At 46.9% G+C, this 19,940-nt stretch overlaps 1 protein-coding gene across 5 annotated transcripts in view; it reads left to right on the plus strand.

The window, feature by feature from the left end:
• LOC137320906 (centromere protein F-like) overlaps nt 1–19,940 on the plus strand; it is a 346,288-nt gene that overhangs the window by 290,979 nt on the left and 35,369 nt on the right. For all 5 annotated transcript variants that reach the window (XM_067982890.1, XM_067982888.1, XM_067982891.1 and 2 more), the window contains one exon: nt 17,752–17,910. In XM_067982890.1, coding sequence (XP_067838991.1) covers nt 17,752–17,910 — 159 coding nt within the window. The remainder of the gene's footprint in view (nt 1–17,751; nt 17,911–19,940) is intronic.

Consider the following 19,940-nt stretch of genomic DNA (forward strand, 5'->3'; position numbering starts at 1 on the left):
TTGATTTCTTTACTTAGCCACGGATGGCTGTCATTTCTTTTACACCCTTTTTTCCTCAGTGGAATATATTTATTTTGAAAGTTGTAAAATAACTCCCTAAATGAACACCACTGCTCATGTACCGTCTTACCCTTTAATCTATTTTCCCAGTCCACTTTAATCAATTCCGCTCTCATACCATCATAGTCTCCTTTATTCAAGCTCAGTACGCTTGTTTGAGAATCAACCTTCTCACCCTCTAATTGGATATGGAATTCAACCATGTTGTGGTCGCTCGTTCCAAGGGGATCCTTAACTAGGACATTATTAATTAATCCTGACTCATTACACAGGACCAGGTCCAAGGTTGCCTGCCCCCTTGTAGGATCAGTTACATACTGCTCAAGAAATCCATCCCTGATGCACTCAATGAACTCGTCCTCAAGGCTGCTCTGCCCAATTTGATTTGTCCAGTTAATATGATAATTAAAATCCCCCATAATTATGGCTGTTCCCTTATTACATGCCCCGACTATCTCCTGATTAATACTTCTTCCAGCAGAGTTGCAACTATTAGGAGGCCTATATACTACGCCCACTAATGTTTTTTTTCCCTTATTATTCCTTATCTCCACCCAAACTGTTTCATTATCTTGATGCTTTGTCCCAATATCATTTCTCTGTATTACAGTGATTCCTTCCTTTATTAACATAGCCACCCCACCTCCCCTTCCTTCCTGCCTGTCCTTCCTGATTGTTAAATACCCTGGCATATTTAATTCCCAGTCGTTGTCACCCTGCAGCCATGTTTCTGTAATGGCCACAAGATCATACCCATACGTAGTTATTTGTGCCGTTAACTCGTCCATTTTATTACGAATGCTACGTGCATTCAGATAAAGAACTTTCAAATCTGTTTTGTGATGCTTAGTTCCTGCTTTTTCCTTTTTTAACACTTTACCTATTACTCCATACCTTCTGTCCCTTCCTGTTACGCTTTCCTCTCTCTCCCTGCTCAGGTTCCCAACCCCCTGCCACTTTAGTTTAAACCCTCCCCAACAGCACTAGCAAACACTCCTCCTAGGACAGCGGTCCCGGCCCTGCCCAGGTGCAGACCATCCGGTTTGTACTGGTCCCACCTCCCCCAGAACCGTTTCCAGTGTCCCAGGAATTTGAATCCCTCCCCCTTGCACCATTCCTCTAGCCACGTATTCATTTGAAATATCCTCCTATTTCTACTCTGACTAGCACGTGGCACTGGCAGCAATCCTGAGATTACTACCTTTGAGGTCCTATTTTTTAATTTACCTCCTAACTCCCTATATTCTGCTTTTAGGACCTCATCCCCTTTTTTACCTATATCGTTGGTGCCTATGTGCACCACGACAGCTGGCTGTTCGCCCTCCCCCTCCAAAATGTTCTGTAGCCGCTCCGAGACATCCTTGATCCTTGCACCAGGGAGGCAACACACCATCCTGGAGTCTCGGTTGCGGCCGCAGAAACGCCTGTCTATTCCCCTTACAATTGAGTCCCCTATCACTATAGCTCTGCCACTCTTTTTCCTCCCAGCCTGTGCAGCAGAGCTACCCGTGGTGCCAGGAAGTTGGCTGCTGCTGCCTTCCTCTGATAAGTCATCCCCCCCAACAGCATCCAAAGTGGCATATCTGTTTGAGAGGGGGATGGCCACAGGGGACCCCTGCACTACCTGCCTGCATCTCTTACTCTTCCTGGTGGTCACCCATTCACTTCCTGCCTGTATACCCTTTACCTGCGGTGTGACCAACTCGCTAAACGTGCTATCCACGAGTTTCTCTGCATCGCGGATGCTCCACAGTGAGTCCACCCGCAGCTCCAGCTCCGAGATACGATCGGTCAGTAGCTGCAGGTGGACACACTTCCCGCACACATGGTCGGCAGGGACACTGGTAGTGTCCATGACTTCCCACATCTTGCAGGAGGAGCATATCACGGGTGCGAGGTCTGCTGCCATGACTTGCCTTAGCTTAGTTACCCCTTTTAAATTACGTTGAAATTAGAAAATGTTAACTATACTAGGGACCTAGGTTCACTAAAAAAAAACACTATCTGCTATAAAACCTGCAGATCTTCCCTTTCTTATTACTTTACTTACAGTAAAATGGTAGAAATACTCACCTGAACCTACTCACCAATCAGCTGCCTCCCCTGTGCCGCGTCACTTTCTGACTGGTGACGTCACCCCGAACTGCCGCTGGTCTCAGAGTCTCGCTCTCAGAGTAAGCTCTGGTCTCGCTCTCTCCGCGCTGTTTATATCCCCGCTCTGGTCTCGCTCTCTCCCGCCGCTCACCGACTGAACTCTCGCTCTCTCCGCGCTGTTTATATCTCCGCTCTGGTCTCGCTCTCTCCCGCCGCTCACCGACTGAACTCTCGCTCTCTCCGCGCTGTTTATATCTTCCTTAGCGTTGCTTACGGTGTGTCGGATAATATACTGATGTGTAACAATAGGTATGTTATACTGTATAATATAAGATGTATTATTATATCACAGCAGGGCAGGGGCTGGGTGGGAGTAAGACTAGGCCTAAAGAAATGGCTGCAAGGGCAGGGAGAAGACTCACCTCTTGATGCAGATGCTGCAAGAACAGAGAGGCCGCAGCAAGGCAAGGGCCAGAATGGTATCTGGGAAGAGAGCAAGGGTAGGGCTAAAGAAACAGCTACATGGGCCTGGTAGGGAGTGAAGCTATGATTCAGGACATTTTTTTGTGAGTGGGGTCGAGTACCAGGGCATTTCTTTAGCTAGGGGATGTCCATAGGCATTTGGCAGACATGGGAGCGTGAGAAAGCCAGGAACACAGCTGGCTGCCAGGGATAGCATTTCAAATGCAACATGCCAAAAAGCATGGCAGATCTGCAAAGTGCAGAGCCAAGAGCTGAGAAAACTTGAGCTAGCATTTAAAATTGAAGAGGGTCAGGAGCAGTGCAGGACTATTTCCCCATTTCCTCCCCTAACATTTCATTTTAACATCCCTTAAAATCTTACCACTGTCTTCATTTGTAGCAGCACTTAAACTGGAAGTGTTTAGTAATACAAAGAAACTATTTTCTGTATATATTTATCAAAATGGAAGGTGAATTTGTTAATTAATCTATCTTTATTAGCTTCTGTAAGAGATATTTTATGGAGTACATTAAGATTACATTTGACTGCCTTGATCCATTCTGATTTTATATCTAATCTCTAGATTAATGCTTTCTGTTTTGACTTTTTTCTTCCTTGTGTGTTTGTCAAAACATGTGATAACACTTTAACTCTGGTAAATAAATATAATGATGATAAACTACATCGGAACTGTGCCTTTAACAAATAAACTTGAAACGCAGCCTATTCAGTACATAAGGTGGTTCCTCAGGTAGAGATTATTGTAATATTGACACATTATGATACAGTACTTTCTTTTCTCTGAACAAATCAATTATTTTGAAAAGGAAAATGTACCAAAAAGGAGGGAAAATAAAAAGATAAATGATTGTACAGCAGGACACACCCCCAGTTTACTTTTGATAAAGAAATATCTGTAATGTTAGTCATCCTTGCCTCAGCTCAAAGCTCTCCTCCTCACTTCAAAAGGCAGAACGGTTGAAGTCAGTGTTAGAAATTACTTTGCAGCAGGACACAAAATTGTTTGGCCAGCTCTATTAACACTAAAAACAACTGAACATTTATTTATCTTTCTTCATATTAAGTCATTAATCATTCAATTTGCTAGCTATGAAAGTTAGAACTTCCTTTTGTACTATAGTGCTAATCTGGTTTGTAGTAACTTGGCAGAAGAAGAAATGTCTGTGCCCCTTGTTCCATTTGTAGTTTTAAAAATCAGAAATTATTGATCTTAAAGTAGGTTTCTGCCAGCCCCAAGTAAAGATGTGAGCATGAGCATAGAGTGGTGACCTATGTTAACAGAAAGTATTCTGAGACAAGGGGCATGATTTTTACCTGGAGCCGGGAAGAGGAGATATGTACGCTTGAAACCCGGAAGTGAGGTGAGTGTGTCAGTATCTGTGATCGCAGCTTAATTGAAGCCAGTAGTTTTTGCTTCTGGGTTTCGCGTCTCCAAGCTAAGCAGCGGGCGTACTGCGCACCCGCGTGACGCGACCTGAAGTTCACTATTTAAAGGGACAATGGAAAAATGGATTTTGGAGGAGAAAGGTGGAAATGAAGCAATGGATTCAAAGAAAGCAAGGCCTACACCCAGATTTACAGATGGTTCCCTTGAAGTACTGCTGGGTGCAGTGAGGACCAGGAGGGAAATAATTTACCCCAGCAATGGGAGGAAGAAGCCTGGTTCTGTCACCAAGAAGGTGTGGCTGAGGAGGTGAGCAGCAGAAGCATTGTGCCCCAGTATTGGCTGCAGTGCAGGAAGCGCTTTAATGACCTAACCAGGTCATGAAAAGTGAGTATAGTTGCTGACATTCAGTGGTGTCCAGCATCCCCTCTCACTGTGTCTTGCCAAGTGTACTCCATCTCATCACTCCTCGCACCCACTTAAGTTTCAGCAACACCCATCCTTCACTTTCTATGCACTTCCTCACCTCCCCATGTATCCATCCACTGCTGCCACTCACCCCAATCCTAATGCAATGTGATGCATCTGTCTGATAGTCACTCTCACCCAATGCATTAATCAGGTGAATACGTCACCTTCAGTCACTCACAGGTCTGTTCTTTCGCACCTTGTAGGAGAAGTGAGCACAAAACACAAGGGACAGGTGAGGACTGGAGATGGCTCGCCACAAATAGTCCAGCTGACAGATGCAGAGGAGGACTGCACGGGGTCCAAAGGCAATGGCTTTAGACCTCCCTATGTTTTGTTGGAGGAAATTTTAGCTCATCCAGTGCTACATGTCAGACAAGCAGTGTGACAAATCAGAGACGGTGGAGGGGTCGAGGGAAGTGGTGGTGAGGTAGATAGGGAGGGGCGAGGCCATGGAGGGAGCTCATCCAAAACTCTGTATCCTAACCAAGTCCCGTTCGCCCATCACCCTGTGCTCACTGGCCTACATTGGCTCGCAGTCCGGGAACGCCTCAATTTTAAAATTCTCATCCTTGTTTTCAAATCCCTCCATGGCCTCGCCCCTCCCCATCTCTGTCACCTCATCCAGCCCTACAACCCTCCAAGATCTCTGTGCTCCTCCAATTCTTGCCTCTTGTGCATCCCCGATTTTAATCGCTCCACCATTGGCAGCCGTGCCTTCAGCTGCTTAGGCCCTAAACTCTGGAATTCCCTCCCTAAACCTCTCTGCCTCTCTACCTCTCTCTCCTCCTTTAAGATGCTCCTTAAAACCTACCTGTTTGTCCAACCTTTCCTAATATCTCCTTTTGTAGCTCGGTGTCAAATTTTGTTTCATAATCGCTTCTATGAAGTGCCTTGAGACGTTAAAGGTGCTAGACAAACGCAAGTAGTTATTGTTGTTGTTGTTGTTGAGGATGCCATGGAAATAAGTGGCACACCTGCATCCCTCTCCATCGGAGTTGGAAAGACTGGGAACCAATGGCTGGTGACAGAACTTAAACATCTTTCACACACTTAATGACTTAATTTCATCAATGACTGAACTATGAGAAACCTGAGTATGGTGATTCTCAAGATTGTTACTTTGCCATGACTAATTCATATTGCTTTCTTTTGTCTTCCAAACCTTCACACGTACAAGGAGAATGTGCGGAGATGCATGACATCGATTCCTCAGAGGACCTCAATTCTTCTGAGGGTGCACCGTCACAGGACATACAGCCGTACAGCGCAGATACTGGCTCTTCGGTGGGTCCTCTTACACAGTTAGTTGGGTTTTAACCTGGTGATTCACAACTCACAAGTGAGCATAAGCAGACTCTGGTGGCAGGGGCAGCTGTGGAGAGTCCTCGTCGGCGGGTGCACTCCTCTCCAAGCTCCGCTCAGCTGACACAGATGCTGAACCCTGGCTATCATTGAGAATGAGAATGATTGAGGTACAGCTGCAACTTTGCGAGGCACTGGAAAATGTGCCACGTACACTCGCCACAATAGCAGAGAGGATGGAGAAGACCAACTCCAACACCAGTGGATTGTTGTCCCAGATAATTGCAAGAATGTCTGCCATGGAGAACAAGGCCGACTCCGAGGAGCTTGAAGTGGTGCTCTCAAATGAGTCTGTGCAGGCCATGACCACGGCCGTGCAGACTTTGGAAGCCAGCATGTCTTCCGCCTTAAACAGGATGACAGATACCTTATCTGTGGCCTTACAGTGCATCACTGATCTGCACTAAGTTGCTTTCCAGCAGAGTGGTAGAAGTGATGTGGCTGTGGCCCAGGAGAGGGGCGATGGCGAAAGGGGACAATGGTGAAAGGGGACATGGAAGGAGAATTCCACTCAAAGCGCTCCCAGGTGGAGCAGTCTTTGGCGGGGCCCCCGTGGGCTCCAAAACACTGAGATCGTAGGCCTCAGCAGTCAGGGCAAGGATCTGAGCATCCTGCCTCTAACCTTGCTGAAGCCACAGGGGATGCACCACATAGAAGCGGTAGGAAGTATAACTTCAAGAAATTGTAGTTTAGCAAGGGTATGCACGTGTGTTTGAAGAAGTGTTATGTTGTGAAGTTTCCCTTTTTTAATATTAACACTGTGGCCGCTAAATTGGGGCGTATAACGCCCGTTGTTACGGCACTACGCAGCCTCGCGAGCATCCATGATGGTGTCTCGGCTGCGCACGCACTTCTCCAGCGTAATATGCGCCAGATGCCATCTTGGTATAGGAGTTTGCGAACGCCGGAAGCATGTAAAATAGGGAGAAAATGCATGCAATTAGTATGCATCACTGATTTAAAGTGATAGACTCCATTTTGGACCTTAACGCTCAACTCAACGCACAGTCTTAACCACGCACACCTGAACGTGTCTTAGAATGCTTGGAGGACCCTCCACCAGCGCTATTTAAAGGTTCCATGCAGGATTTACAGGTTAGTCGCTGAATTATTGCTTCTGGCTGCTGGTGGAATAGGAAGTGTTTTTTGAAGCTCCCTATACTTACTGAGAGTTCCTAGAATACATTTGAGAGTAGTTTGGCAGGTACTGCCTTACGGTTCGGAAAGTTACAACCATGGTTGAACAACATCCCTGGCAACCATGGGTGGTCTGTTAGAAACATAGAAAATAGGAGCAGGAGTAGGCCATTCGGCCCTTCGGGCCTGCTCCGCCATTCAAAATGATCATGGCTGATCTTCTAACTCAGTACCCTGAGGCTCCCGCTGGGCATTGAGCACGACTGGGAGCATGCACAGCAGGTCAAGCTGTGAGGAAAGGGAGGACGAGGAGGCGCAGGGCACTGAGCGGGAGGCCGTATCCAATGAGGACCTTCTAGGACCACTTCTATTACCTCAACATGACCGAGGAGGATTGTATCCGACGCCTGAGGTTCACCAAGGAAGCCATGACTAAGATCTGTCAACTGGTGCGGCTACAACTGCAGCTTCAAAGCAGGGCAGGGACAGCATTGCCTGTGGCTGTGAAGGTCACCGTGGTGCTGAATTTCTACGGCTCAGGATCATTTCAGGCCTCTCATGGCAACACGTGCAACATCTCGCAGTATGCAGAGCACTGCTGTGTAAGGGAGGTCACAGACGCACTGTACCAGATGAGGAACAGGTTCATCACCTTCCCTCTTGACAGAGACAAGCAGAATGAGCGAGCACGAGGGTTCGCTCGCATTGCTGGCTTCCCCAAGGTGCAGGGTGCCATTGACTGCGCGCACATTGCCCTGCATGCCCCGCATATCAACTCGGCCGTCTTCGTCAACCAAAAGGGCTTCCACTCCCTAAATGTGCAGCTGGTGTGCGACCACATGCATCGAATCATGGAGGTCGATGCCCGCTACCCTGGGAGCAGTCATGACGCCATCATCATGTGGCAGTCCAATGTGCCAGCTATCTTTCAACTGCCTCGGCAAGTCAAAGGCTGGCTACAGGGCGACAAAGGCTATCCCCTCATGCCGTAGCTCATGACTCCAGTCACGAACCCATGCACAGTGCACAGCAGGCCTAAAATGAGAGCCATGCTGCCACATGCAACACATGGAGCACACCATAGGCCTCCTCAAACAACGCTTCCGCTGCCTGGACCAGCCTGGAGGAGCCCTGCAGTACTCCTCTGAACAAGTGGGCAGATTCGTGGTGGTATGCTGCATGCAACTTCGCCATCATGAGGGACCAGCCTTTACCACCAAAGATCCGAGAAGACCCTGAGCCAAAGGTGGAGGAGAAGGAGGCTGAGGAGGAGGAGGAGAAAGAGGCTGAGGAGTAGGAGGGGGAGGAGCCGGAAGAGAAAGTGGAGGAAGACGCAAAGGTGCAACAGGGACCACACGCCTTGTCTGCAAGGGCTCTAGGTGCTCGCCTGATGCACGCCCACAATCAATAATGTCAACTACATCACCCTACTCACCAACAGTCCTATTCAAGAAGGGGAGTAGGGAAAAACCGGGGAACTACAGGCCAGTGAGCCTAACATCAGTGGTAGGAAAATTATTGGAAAAAATTCTGAAGGACAAAATTAGTCTCCACTTGGAGAAGCAAGGATTAATCAGGGATAGTCAACATGGCTTTGTCAAGGGAAGATCATGTCTGACTAATTTGATTGAATTTTTTGAGGGGGTGACTAGGCGTGTGGATGAGGGTAACGCAGTGGATGTGGTATACATGGATTTCAGTAAGGCCTTCGATAAAGTCCCCCACAGGAGACTGGTCAAGAAGGTACGAGCCCATGGAATCCAGGGTGCCTTGGCACTTTGGATACAAAACTGGCTTAGTGGCAGAAGGCAGAGGGTGATGGTCAAAGGTTGTTTTTGTGACTGGAAGCCTGTGGCCAGTGGGGTACCACAGGGATCGGTGCTGGGTCCCTTGCTGTTTGTGGTCTACATTAATGACTTGGATATGAATGCAAAAGGTATGATCAGTAAGTTCGCTGATGATACAAAAATTGGTAGGGTGGTAAATAGCGAGGAGGATAGCCTCAGTCTGCAGGACGATATAGATGGGTTGGTCAGATGGGCGGAACAGTGGCAAATGGAATTTAACCCGGAAAAGTGCGAGGTGATGCACTTTGGAGGGACTAACAAGGCAAGGGAATACACAATGAATGGGAGGACCCTAGGCAAGACAGAGGGTCAGAGGGATCTTGGTGTGCAAGTTCACAGATCCCTGAAGGCGGCGGAACAGGTAGATAAGGTGGTAAAGAAGGCATATGGGATACTTGCCTTTATTAGCCGAGGCATAGAATATAAGGGCAAGGAGGTTATGATGGAGCTGTATAAAACACTGGTTAGGCCACAGCTGGAGTACTGTGTGCAGTTCTGGTCGCCACACTACAGGAAGGATGTGATCGCTTTGGAGAGGGTGCAGAGGAGATTCACCAGGATGTTACCAGGGCTGGAGCGCTTCAGCTATGAAGAGAGACTGGGAAGATTGGGTTTGTTTTCCTTGGAGCAGAGGAGGCTGAGGGGGGACATGATTGAGGTGTACAAAATTATGAGGGGCACAGATAGGATAGATACTAAGGAGCTTTTTCCCTTCGTTGAGGGTTCTATAACAAGGGGACATAGATTCAAGGTAAAAGGCGGGAGGTTTAGAGGGGATTTGAGAAAGAACTTTTTCACCCAGAGGGTGGTTGGAGTCTGGAACTCACTGCCTGAAAGGGTTGTGGAGGCAGGAACCCTCACAACATTCAAGAAGCATTTGGATGAGCACTTGAAATGCCATAGCATACAAGGCTACGGACCAAATGCTGGAATATGGGATTAGAGTAGACAGGGCTTGATGGCCGGCGCGGACACGATGGGCCGAAGGGCCTCTATCCGTGCTGTATAACTCTATGACTCTATGACTCCCCACCTTTCAGCTCTCACAAGACAATCAAATGGCCTTCCAACTGATTGCACCTTGATTTCCCCTTCTGCTTATCGCACAAATAAAAGCCACCACCAAATGCAAATACAAAGTCACATTTATCAATGAATAAATGAAATTATGGAAACAGAACAGAACTATTCACCCTGTGCATTCCCTTAGTGCCTTTTGTTCATGTGCCTTTACCTATCCTAGTGCTCTTACGAGATGTTTTGCCAGTGGCTGGAGCATAGATGGTGGGAGGCAGCTGGCCTTCAATGAGCGTGCAGATGGCCTTGGAGGATGACCTTGAGCAGCTCTGGGTCAGGAGGGCCTGGCTTCAGACTGCACCATGTCAACATGGGCTGCAGCAGTGTGGTCTGGCTGGCCAATAGGCAACAACAAAAGCACTGGTGGAGTGGCAGGGGTGGGAGCAGGAATGCTGTCATCCTGAAAGAGGACAGCAGGTCCGACTGCCATGGTGCCACTGCCACTCTCCTGGAGCGGTGCCCCAGCAATCCTGATCAGCTGGAGAACGGATTGCTGGAGTGCTGTGACGTCCTGGAAGCCCCGTTCCACAGTGATCCCCAGAGCCACAATAGCAGCAGTCTGAGCTTCCATTGGAGCAGCCTGAGCTTACAGTGCAGCAGTCTAAGTAGCAACCGTTCCATGTTGGAAAGGATGGACTCCAAGCTCTGCGCAAAGCCCTGTGCCAAGTTGGAGCTGGACTCCTTCATGCCCCTTCTCATTGTGCGCAGGCTTTCTGGCAGGCTTTCCAGTGCTCCAAGCATTTGGTGGTGTACGCCCATCAGCCATCTCCTGTAGCCTGGCCCATTGAAGTCCTCATGTGACTCCTCTGCAGCAGAACTAGTGAGCAACCTCACCCTCAGGCGAGCTGGCACCTGCAGTATCCGCTTCCCCCTCCCCCGGCTTCTGCGCACTTGTGCCTGGTCTCTCACCATGTGCAGATCCCTCCTCAAAACTAGCCTCTAAACAACATGCAGTGTCAGTCTCTGAACTGGTGGATGCAAGTGTCAGATCGAGTTACAGTGTGGCTTCAGTGTCCCCCTCCTCCTCCTCCTGTTTGGACCATGCCGCCATGTGTTGTTGGGTGTCTGCAATGACGAAGGGAAACAGGTTGGGTTGTGGAGCGGGGAGAGGAGCAAGTAAGACGTGCGTGCCGACAGCATCTGCAGCACGTGTGTCAGAAAAGATTATGGGAGGAGGAAGATGTGGGAAAGGAGAAGTAGCATTAGATATGCAGAGACCCCCTTCATCGGGTCCTCCAACATGGCATGTTGTCACGGCTGCAGCGACGGCCCACCCAATGATCCGAAGCACTGTCTCCTCTGGGGGGTGAGGACATATAAGCGTCCCCGTCTACCCTCAGGTCTCTCCTGCTGCCGGCTGTTATGTATCACCTTCTCCTGCAAGACAGAGGACAGTGTGTCAGTGAGTATCCTGCAAGGTGTGTGCGTGATGTGCCTGTTCTGGTCGAATAGCTGCTAGTGTGTGTGACCTATGAATGGTGGTTGTGTGGCCTGCAAGTGTGGGTGAGATGCAGCATGCCAAGTGCAGCATTGCATGTGGGTGGGTGATGGGGAGTGTGATGTGTGGAGCAGTGGTGCAGTTGTTAGGATGTGCCACTTGATACTTGCATTCACTCACCTTGACCACTCGTGTCAAATCATTGAACTTCTTTCGGCACTGCACCCACATGAGTGGTGCAATGCTCCTGGTGTTCACTTCCTGCGCCACAGCCTGCCAATGCCTGTGGAGGTACAGTCTGGAGTGTCTCCAGCCACCCTGCGTGTACATGTTGCCCCTCCTTTCGTCCACCCCTTCCACCAGGCCCTCCAGTGCATCATTGGAGAAGCGAGGGGCCCTCTCTCGGACTTGTCCTGCCATCCTCTTAGCCATCTTTCGCTCCTCTTAGTGGACTGCACATATCCCATTTAAAATGTGCACTGCATTTCCGACCTCCTCATTCTCCGTGCAGTCTCTCAGTTGCGCGGGTAGCGCTGGCTGCATGGAGATATCATGGCAAGTAGCAGGCAGCTCGAAATTCACGTGCTGCCTGCGTAGGGGACATCGGGCGCGGGGTAATAGCGGATCACGCTATCCGTGCCTGAAAATAGGACCTATCGAATTTTCCCCCATAAAGTTTATTCATTAGCACCACTTCCACGACTTGCCCATTATTGCGTCCCGTGTGTGAAGTCGTCGTTTCATTTACTTCCCGATGAATGCCAATACATGACGCGCGTCATTGGGCGGATGTGCAATGGGTGTTTGCGTAGTTGAAGGACTGTTGGTGGGACGGGGCTTGGTAGTGGTGGTAGGAGCCGGCCTGAGTATTTCAATGTCTCTTTTTTCCCACTCTAACAGAACTGTGACAGATGAGGGCATCCCTGGCAGCAAAGTGCATGGCTGGTCTGGCGATAGGTGCCCCAACTTCATATTCTTCCTACTCCTCGTCCCCGGCCACCTCTTCCTATTCCTCTTCTTTAATGTTGTCGCCAACAGAGGAAGATTGACGAGGGCCTTCATCCTCCTCCACCTCTAAACCTCTGCTGCGCAATGTTGTGCAGGACGCAGCACACCACGATGATTCTGGAGATCCTCTGTGGTGAGTACTGAAGAGCGCTTCCAGACCTATCCAGGCACCTAGAGCACATCTTCAACATGCTGATGATTTGCTCAATGACACACCTGGTGGTCATGTGGCTCTGGTTGTAGCGCTCTTGCGCCTCATTGGTGGGGTTCCTCACAAGTGTCATGAGCCAAGTTTGAAAAGAGCATCCCTTGTCTCCAACGAACCAGCCGTTAAGTCTGTCTCCTGTTTGGAAGAGGTCTGGTATGTTGGACTGGCGCAGTGTTACCACATCATGACAACTGCCAGGGAATCTGGCGCACACCTGCATGAATCTCTTGTGGTTGCATACCAGCTGTGCATTGATAGAATGAAACTCCTTTCGGTTGATGAAGACTCCTGGCTCATGTGCTGGTCCTCGGGTTGCCACGTGTGTGCAATAGATTGCACCCTGCACCTGTGGGAAGCCAGTCAGAGAGGCGAAACCCACTTACTGCCTGCTCATTTTTGCAATTGTCATCGCGGGGAAGTTCACTTAAGCGGACACCCTGGCAAACAACCCATCCGTTATCTGCCTTATACAGTTGTGCAGACAACTGAAACACCTTGAATATGTCACTGATGGCGCACTGGAAGGAGCCAGAGGCAAAGAAATTGAAGGCAGTGGTGACTTTTACTGCAATGCGTAGCCACCAAGTCCAGCAGGGAGTAGCTTTTCTTCAAGGAGGCTGCAGATGTCTGCGACCACCTGCCAGCTCAATCTGAGCTTGTGTAGACACTGCTTCTCAGAGAGGTCCGGGAAGCTCAGCCTCTGCCTTTATACCCTCTCACGTAGGTAATGCCTCCTGCCACCTCGGCCCCTCTGTTGCTCCCCTCTCTGCTGTTCTCCACTCATCTCCCCTCTCTTTTATTTTTTATTCGTTCATGGCATGTGGGCGTCGCTGGCAAGGCCAGCACTTATTGCCCATCCCTAATTGCCCTTGAGAAGGTGGTGGTGAACCGCCTTCTTGTATCGCTGCAGTCCGTGTGGTGAAGGTTCTCCCACAGTGCTGTTAGGAAGGGAGTTCCAGGATTTTGACCAAGCGACAATGAAGGAACGGTGATATATTTCCAAGTCGGGATGGTGTGTGACTTGGAGGGGATCGTTCAGGTGGTGTAGTGCCATGTGCCTGCTGCCCTTGTCCTTCTAGGTGGTGGAGGTCACGGGTTTGGGAGGTGCTGTCAAAGAAGCCTTGGCGAGTTGCTGTAGTGCATCCTGTGGATGGTACACACTGCAGCCGCAGTGTGCCGGTGGTGAAGGGAGAGAATGTTTAGGGTGGTGGATGGGGTACCAATCAAGTGGGCTGCTTTGTCCTGGATGGTGTCGAGCTTCTTGAGTGTTGTTGGAGCTGCACTCATCCAGGCAAGTGGAGAGTATTCTATCATAATCCTGACTTGTGCCTTGTAGATGGTAGAAAGGCTTTGGGGAGCCAGGAGGTGAGTCACTCACCACAGAATACCCAGCCTCTGACCTGCTCGTGTAGCCACAGTATTTATGTGGCTGGTCCAGTTAAGTTTCTGGTCAATGATGACCCCCAGAATGTTGATGGTGGGGGATTCGGCAATGGTAAAGCCATTGAATGTCATTGGGAGGTGGTTAGACTCTCTTGGCGATAGTCATTGCCTGGCACTTGTCTGGCATGAATGTTACTTGCCACTTATCAGCCCAAGCCTGGATGTTGTCCAGGTCTTGCTGCATGTGGGCACGGACTGCTTCATTATTTGAGGGGTTGCGAATGGAACTGAACACTGTGCAATCCTCAGCGAATATCCCCATTTCTGACCTTATGATGGAGGGAAGGTCATTGATGAAGCAGCTGAAGATGGACATCTGCCCTGAGGAACTCCTGCATCAATGTCCTGGGGCTGAAGTGATTGGCCTCCAACAACCACTACCATCTTCCTTTGTGCTAGGTATGACTCCAGCCACTGGAGAGTTTTACCCCTGATTCCCATTGACATCAATTTCACTAGGGCTCCTTGGTGCCACACTCGGTCAAATGCTACCTTGCTATCAAGGGCAGTCACTCTCACCTCACCTCTGAAATTCAGCTCTTTTGTCCATGTTTGGACCAAGGCTGTATATCAAGTCCTCAGCACTACAGCCGTAGTACTACTCTCTGCTGTTCTCCAGATATTTGTTGTGCACCTTGCTCTTGTGCACCTGCAGATCCCAACACAACATGACGTGGCTGCCGTGGATGTTCATTTTTTTCCTCCTTAAATGTCTTCTCAAATACATCCATTGCGTTCCCCCCCATTCCGATTTTGTCAGTTTGAAAGGCTCCAAAGTTTTGCAAAAGCTGTCTCAACACAAGAACTCTCTGACAAATGTTTGCCAGATGGAACTGAGAGACCAGCTGCATTAACCGAGCTTTTATTCAGATGGGGCAATTAAAAGTTTAAATACCCACGTGAACTGTGGCTCAATCTCGCCTCCGTTTCACTGGCGAGATTGAGAAACGGGAAACCCATTGCTGGAGACGTTAAATTTGATGTGTTAAAATCAATTTAAAATAAAGTAGTTGGCAGCTCCTAACTACCTTAATTGCCCCGCTAATGATCTGCCCACCAGCATTAATTGGGGACTCGACCTCGGCGATTCGGTTCCGTGCACGCATCCAAACATGCCCACTTTAAACCTGGAAGTGGGTGCTTTGGAGCCGGGTTGCAGTTGCGATCAATAAAAATACAATTTTCACCTCCCACCTGACTTCAACTCACCCGTGCTATGTATTTCCAGGGTATTCTATTATTACTATTTAATCATAAGCTTCCTATGCTTAGTTGACAAATTAAAATAAAATAATGTATTTTTTTAAATGTCCAAAACTTACATGATGTTTGCAAAATTAATCACCTATTTATGTATATAACCCAAAAAAAACTCACCTGACGAAGGAGAAAGCCTCCGAAAGCTTGTGATTTTCAAATAAAACTGTTGGACTATAACCTGGTGTTGTAAGATTCCTCAAATAATCTAGCAGCAGAATCAAACACCTCAGCATTTGGAACAGTGAGTGAAACTCATACAGTGTTTTATTTTTTTCAATTCATTCTTGCTAGAGATTCAATATTGAGTTGACTATTTAATTTAGAAAAGATCAGGTGACTTTCATCAGCTAAAACTATACTATCTTCCTCCCTATTCCTTCATTTACCCCACTGAGCACTGGTTCATGTTTATTTTACTCTTTATCTTGCTGAATGACAGCTCATCACCTTCTTATGTTGCATCCTCTTAGTAAGTGCACTGCTTCCCTCCACCTATTTCACGTTCTATCAGGATTCCATATGAAATATATCAAAAATAATAATTGAGACATGAAATAGTAATTTTTTTTAAAAAAAACTGCTCTTGGGATATGGACGATGTTGGCAAAGCTGCATTTATTGTCCATCCCAAGATGCCCTGAGAAGGTGATGGTGGGTTTTCTCCTTGAGCCGCTGCAGTCGTTGTGGTGATGGTGCTCCCCCAGTGAAATTAGGTAGGAAATTCAAGGATATTGACCCTGTGACGATGAAGGAACAGCGATATATGTTCAAGTCAGGATGGTGTTTCCATAACATTTCTGCTCATATTGTTCTCAGTGGTAGAGATCATAGGGAAGACAAGTGCTGTCGACGTAACCTTAGTGAGTTACTGCAGTGTATCCTGTAGATTGTACATACTGCAGCCAGAGTGCACCGGTGATGGAGGGGTTGTTAATTGCACAATGGCAGGGGCACCTACTTAACCATTTGTACACCTCAGTCGATATTTTTAGTAATAAATCTTTTATGTACATTTTCAGTTCCACCTATTTCAAAGTTTGATCTTTCTTACTGACATTATCTATACTCACATACAAGAGTGTCATAAGGATAATAAATGACCTGTACCCAAAGAAACATTCAATTTCCATTCTGTACAGAATAGTTTTTGTGCTAAATGTTTTTATTTTATGCATATGCACAAGATAATACTGTCTTTAAATGTAACTAAAAGTTAATTGACCGATTCAAGACTAAGATATAAATGCCTAATCTATCAAAGAGGATCAAAGTTCTGCCTCAAAGAGGAACCAAGGATTTCTAACTTGAGTTCAACCAATTAATTTGCAGTTAATTGGCAGACAGCTAAACAGCAAATCAGAGCATGTAAATGGGTACAAATAGAAGACAGGTAGTGATGGTGAAAGTTACTTAGGAAATTTAAACATATAAACCTTTTAAATAAGGGTGCTGAATATGTATCATACTTGAAGAAAAAATGGCTAGAAAAATGTACAAGACTGGTCAGGAGCCATCTTTTCCAGGATTAGTGCTGCAATAGGAGGAAAATGTACAGAGTATGTGCAACATACCACCAAATTTTGTTGCATTTCTTTACAGATGTTATTACAGATCCTACATATAATAATTTATTCCTTCAACACTGTACCTTACTGTGAATTTATTACCCATGGAGTAAATGTAAAGAATTTTCTGATGTTATTTCAACACCAACAAATAATTTAATTGCTTTCTATTGTGAATCAAAATGAGGTTACATTATGTTTCATTGTGTCACTGTAATTCAGTTACAAATTTTCACCAGATCATTCACAATCTTGCTATGTAGACACACAGATGTAATACCTTTAACAGTAAGCAACAAGATGAGAAAGCTTTTAACCTTAAGCCTTTTCGTCATATTTTAAAAGTGATCATCTTTTTGTGAACATTTCCTCATCTGTTTTACCGGTTTATTTGCCCTTTTTATTGGAGGGATATTAATTTGATTATTCAGAGTGGTTGAGCTGATGTGTTTGAAAATGCTGTTTGCATTACCTACGCCACATCTAGATAATGGACTCGCAGCCTAGAAAAAGAATCATTTCTTAAACAGATGTTCACTACCTATGTGAATAATTTATTCTGCACAGTATAAAATGTATTTGCTTTCACTTATGTTTTGTTTAATTTTAGTATGAATTGTTCTAACACCCAAACACTGTCTGTATTCTTAAAGAAACAAAAATGCTGGAGATGCTCAGCAAGTTAGGCAGCATCTGTGGAGAAAGAAACAGGTCGATGATCTCTCGTCAGAACTGGAAGATGTTAAAAAGTTAACAGTTTTTAAGCAATTACAGAGCCAGGGAAAGGTGGGAAGGAGGGGAGGAAAGAACAAAAGGGAAGGTCTGTGATAGGGTAGAGGGCAAGAGTGATTAAATGACAAAAGGGATGATGGTGCAAGGCATTCTTAATGATTGACCATGTAATTTTTTACAGGTAAAATTGGAACATGCAGTCTGCCAGGAATTTACTGTGGAGAATATGCTATCAGCATTGCCTACTTTTCCTAAAGGTACCATTCAACGTCAGGTGAAGAGGGCTGCTGAGGCCTTGGTGAAAGCAGCAAACTACTCCAGGCTAATGGTTATGCAGCAGGTGATCAAACTAAAAATTGTGAGAATATAGTGCCAGAAATAGATTTAAAATTGTAATATCCTAAAAATGCACTGACATATTTAAACTTTAGAACCGAGAGTCTTAATTTTCTGCTTTGATAACCTCACTCTCCAGTGCTTGCTTCTGTGTTAACTTGGCTCAGTTATTATCGCCCTCTTTTCTGAGTTAGAAGGCTGAGGGTTCAGGTCCCACTCCTGGACCTAGGCATGTAATCTAGGCTGACATTAAAGTGCAATACTGAGGGAATGCTAGATTGTTCGAGGTGCCATCCTTTGGATGAGATGTTAAAATAAGGTCCTGTCAGGTGGATGTTAAAATTCCCATGGCACTATTTGAAGAAGAGCAGGAAGTTCTCTGGTGTCCTGGCCAATTTACTTCCCAAATACATATTAATGCTCTTTATGGGATCTTTATGGGAAATTTCTGCACCATTTGCGTATATAACAGTTGTGAAGCACTTTGGGTGTTTCTGAGAAACATATATAAATGTAAGTCTTTAGAGCCAGCCGATTTGAATCCAAGAGGAACAGGGCGTTGGGTGGTTACATTAACAGTATAGAACTTACCGGTGTATAGACTCTAGTAATTTCCCGACAACAGATGTTAGGCTAACTGGTCTATAACTCCCTGGTTTCCCTCTCTCACCTTTCTTAAATAGCGGAGTGACATGCAATTTTCCAATCTAAAGGAAGGTAAGTGGACCATAAGATTTGAGTGCTATTGTGCTGTTTGGATTGCCAGGAGAGTTTCCAGCTTCCAGATCACTTCTTTCTGGTATTTTTTGCTTTACTTACCCTCAGTAGGCTTTATCTGCTTATTATGGGTGCTATTATTGGCTGTTTCATTTGGATGGAGAAACAGTTGCTGCAGCAGCCTCAGCAACCAGCAAGAGCAGCAGCTGGGCCTATTAGAAGACAAAAGATATGGGGGGCTGCTCATGGGAGGCCATACCCAGCACACAGCATACAGGCCAAGATTCACTTTCTTGGATCTAACCAAAGAACAGTGCATCAGGAGGCTGCGCTTCTCTAGGCAGGCTATTCCAGTCCCTTGCAACAGAACCTGCTGGCTGCTGGATCAGGGGGCCGTGCTTTGCCAGTGGCTCTCAAAGTTACCACAGCTTTCAACATATTTGCCACTGGTTCCTGCTAGTCTGCTATAGGGGATATCAGCCGCATCTTCCAGTCTGCAGTACACAGCCAAATTAAGCAGGTCACAGACGCCCTGTTCACCAGGACTGACCAGTACATCATTGACCTCAACAGTCACCACAAGAGAGCTCGGGAATTTGCAGCAGTGGCTGGTTTCCCCTACAACCAGGGCATCATTGACTGCACACATGTTGTCATCAGGGCACCATTACACCAGTCAACAGCCTTCGTGAATAAGAAAGGCTGCCACTCAGTTAATGTCCAGGTAGTCTCCAAACACTGAAATAGGATCATGCAAGTTTGTGCAAGATACCCAAGCAGATGTCAGGATGTATTATCCTGCGACAGTCAACCGTTCCCCTAATATTCAACCCTTCCAGCAGGATGGCTGCTGGGAGGAAAGGATATTCCCTGCACACATAGCTCATGACATCCCTTCGCAACCCCACCATGCCTGAGCAACACAAGTATAATCAAAACCAGGGGTTCACTAGGATAATTATTGAGCACACCATTGAGCTGTGAAGCATAGGTTCAGGTCTGGGGGCTCCTCTACAAAGAATTTCCTGCATCATAGTGGTGCGCTGCTTCCTATGCCACAAAGCCATGCAGAGAGGCCTGCATTTTGAGGAGGTGCAGCAGCAGCAGTCCTGATCAGACAAGAAAGCAGCAAAAGAAGGAGGGCCAACTTAACACCCTGCAGCAAGAAATTTGAGGAATGAGTTAATTACTCAGTGATTCCAGTGACCTGCTCATTCCCCTGCCCTAAAAACTTACACAGAGCTCCTCTGCGTTAATGGTGCTTGTTACATCTTTCACCACTCCTTTAATCAGGTGGAGGTAAAAGACCTCATGACA

This window comes from Heptranchias perlo, chromosome 4, assembly GCF_035084215.1.
Source record: "Heptranchias perlo isolate sHepPer1 chromosome 4, sHepPer1.hap1, whole genome shotgun sequence".
Taxonomy (NCBI): domain Eukaryota; kingdom Metazoa; phylum Chordata; class Chondrichthyes; order Hexanchiformes; family Hexanchidae; genus Heptranchias; species Heptranchias perlo.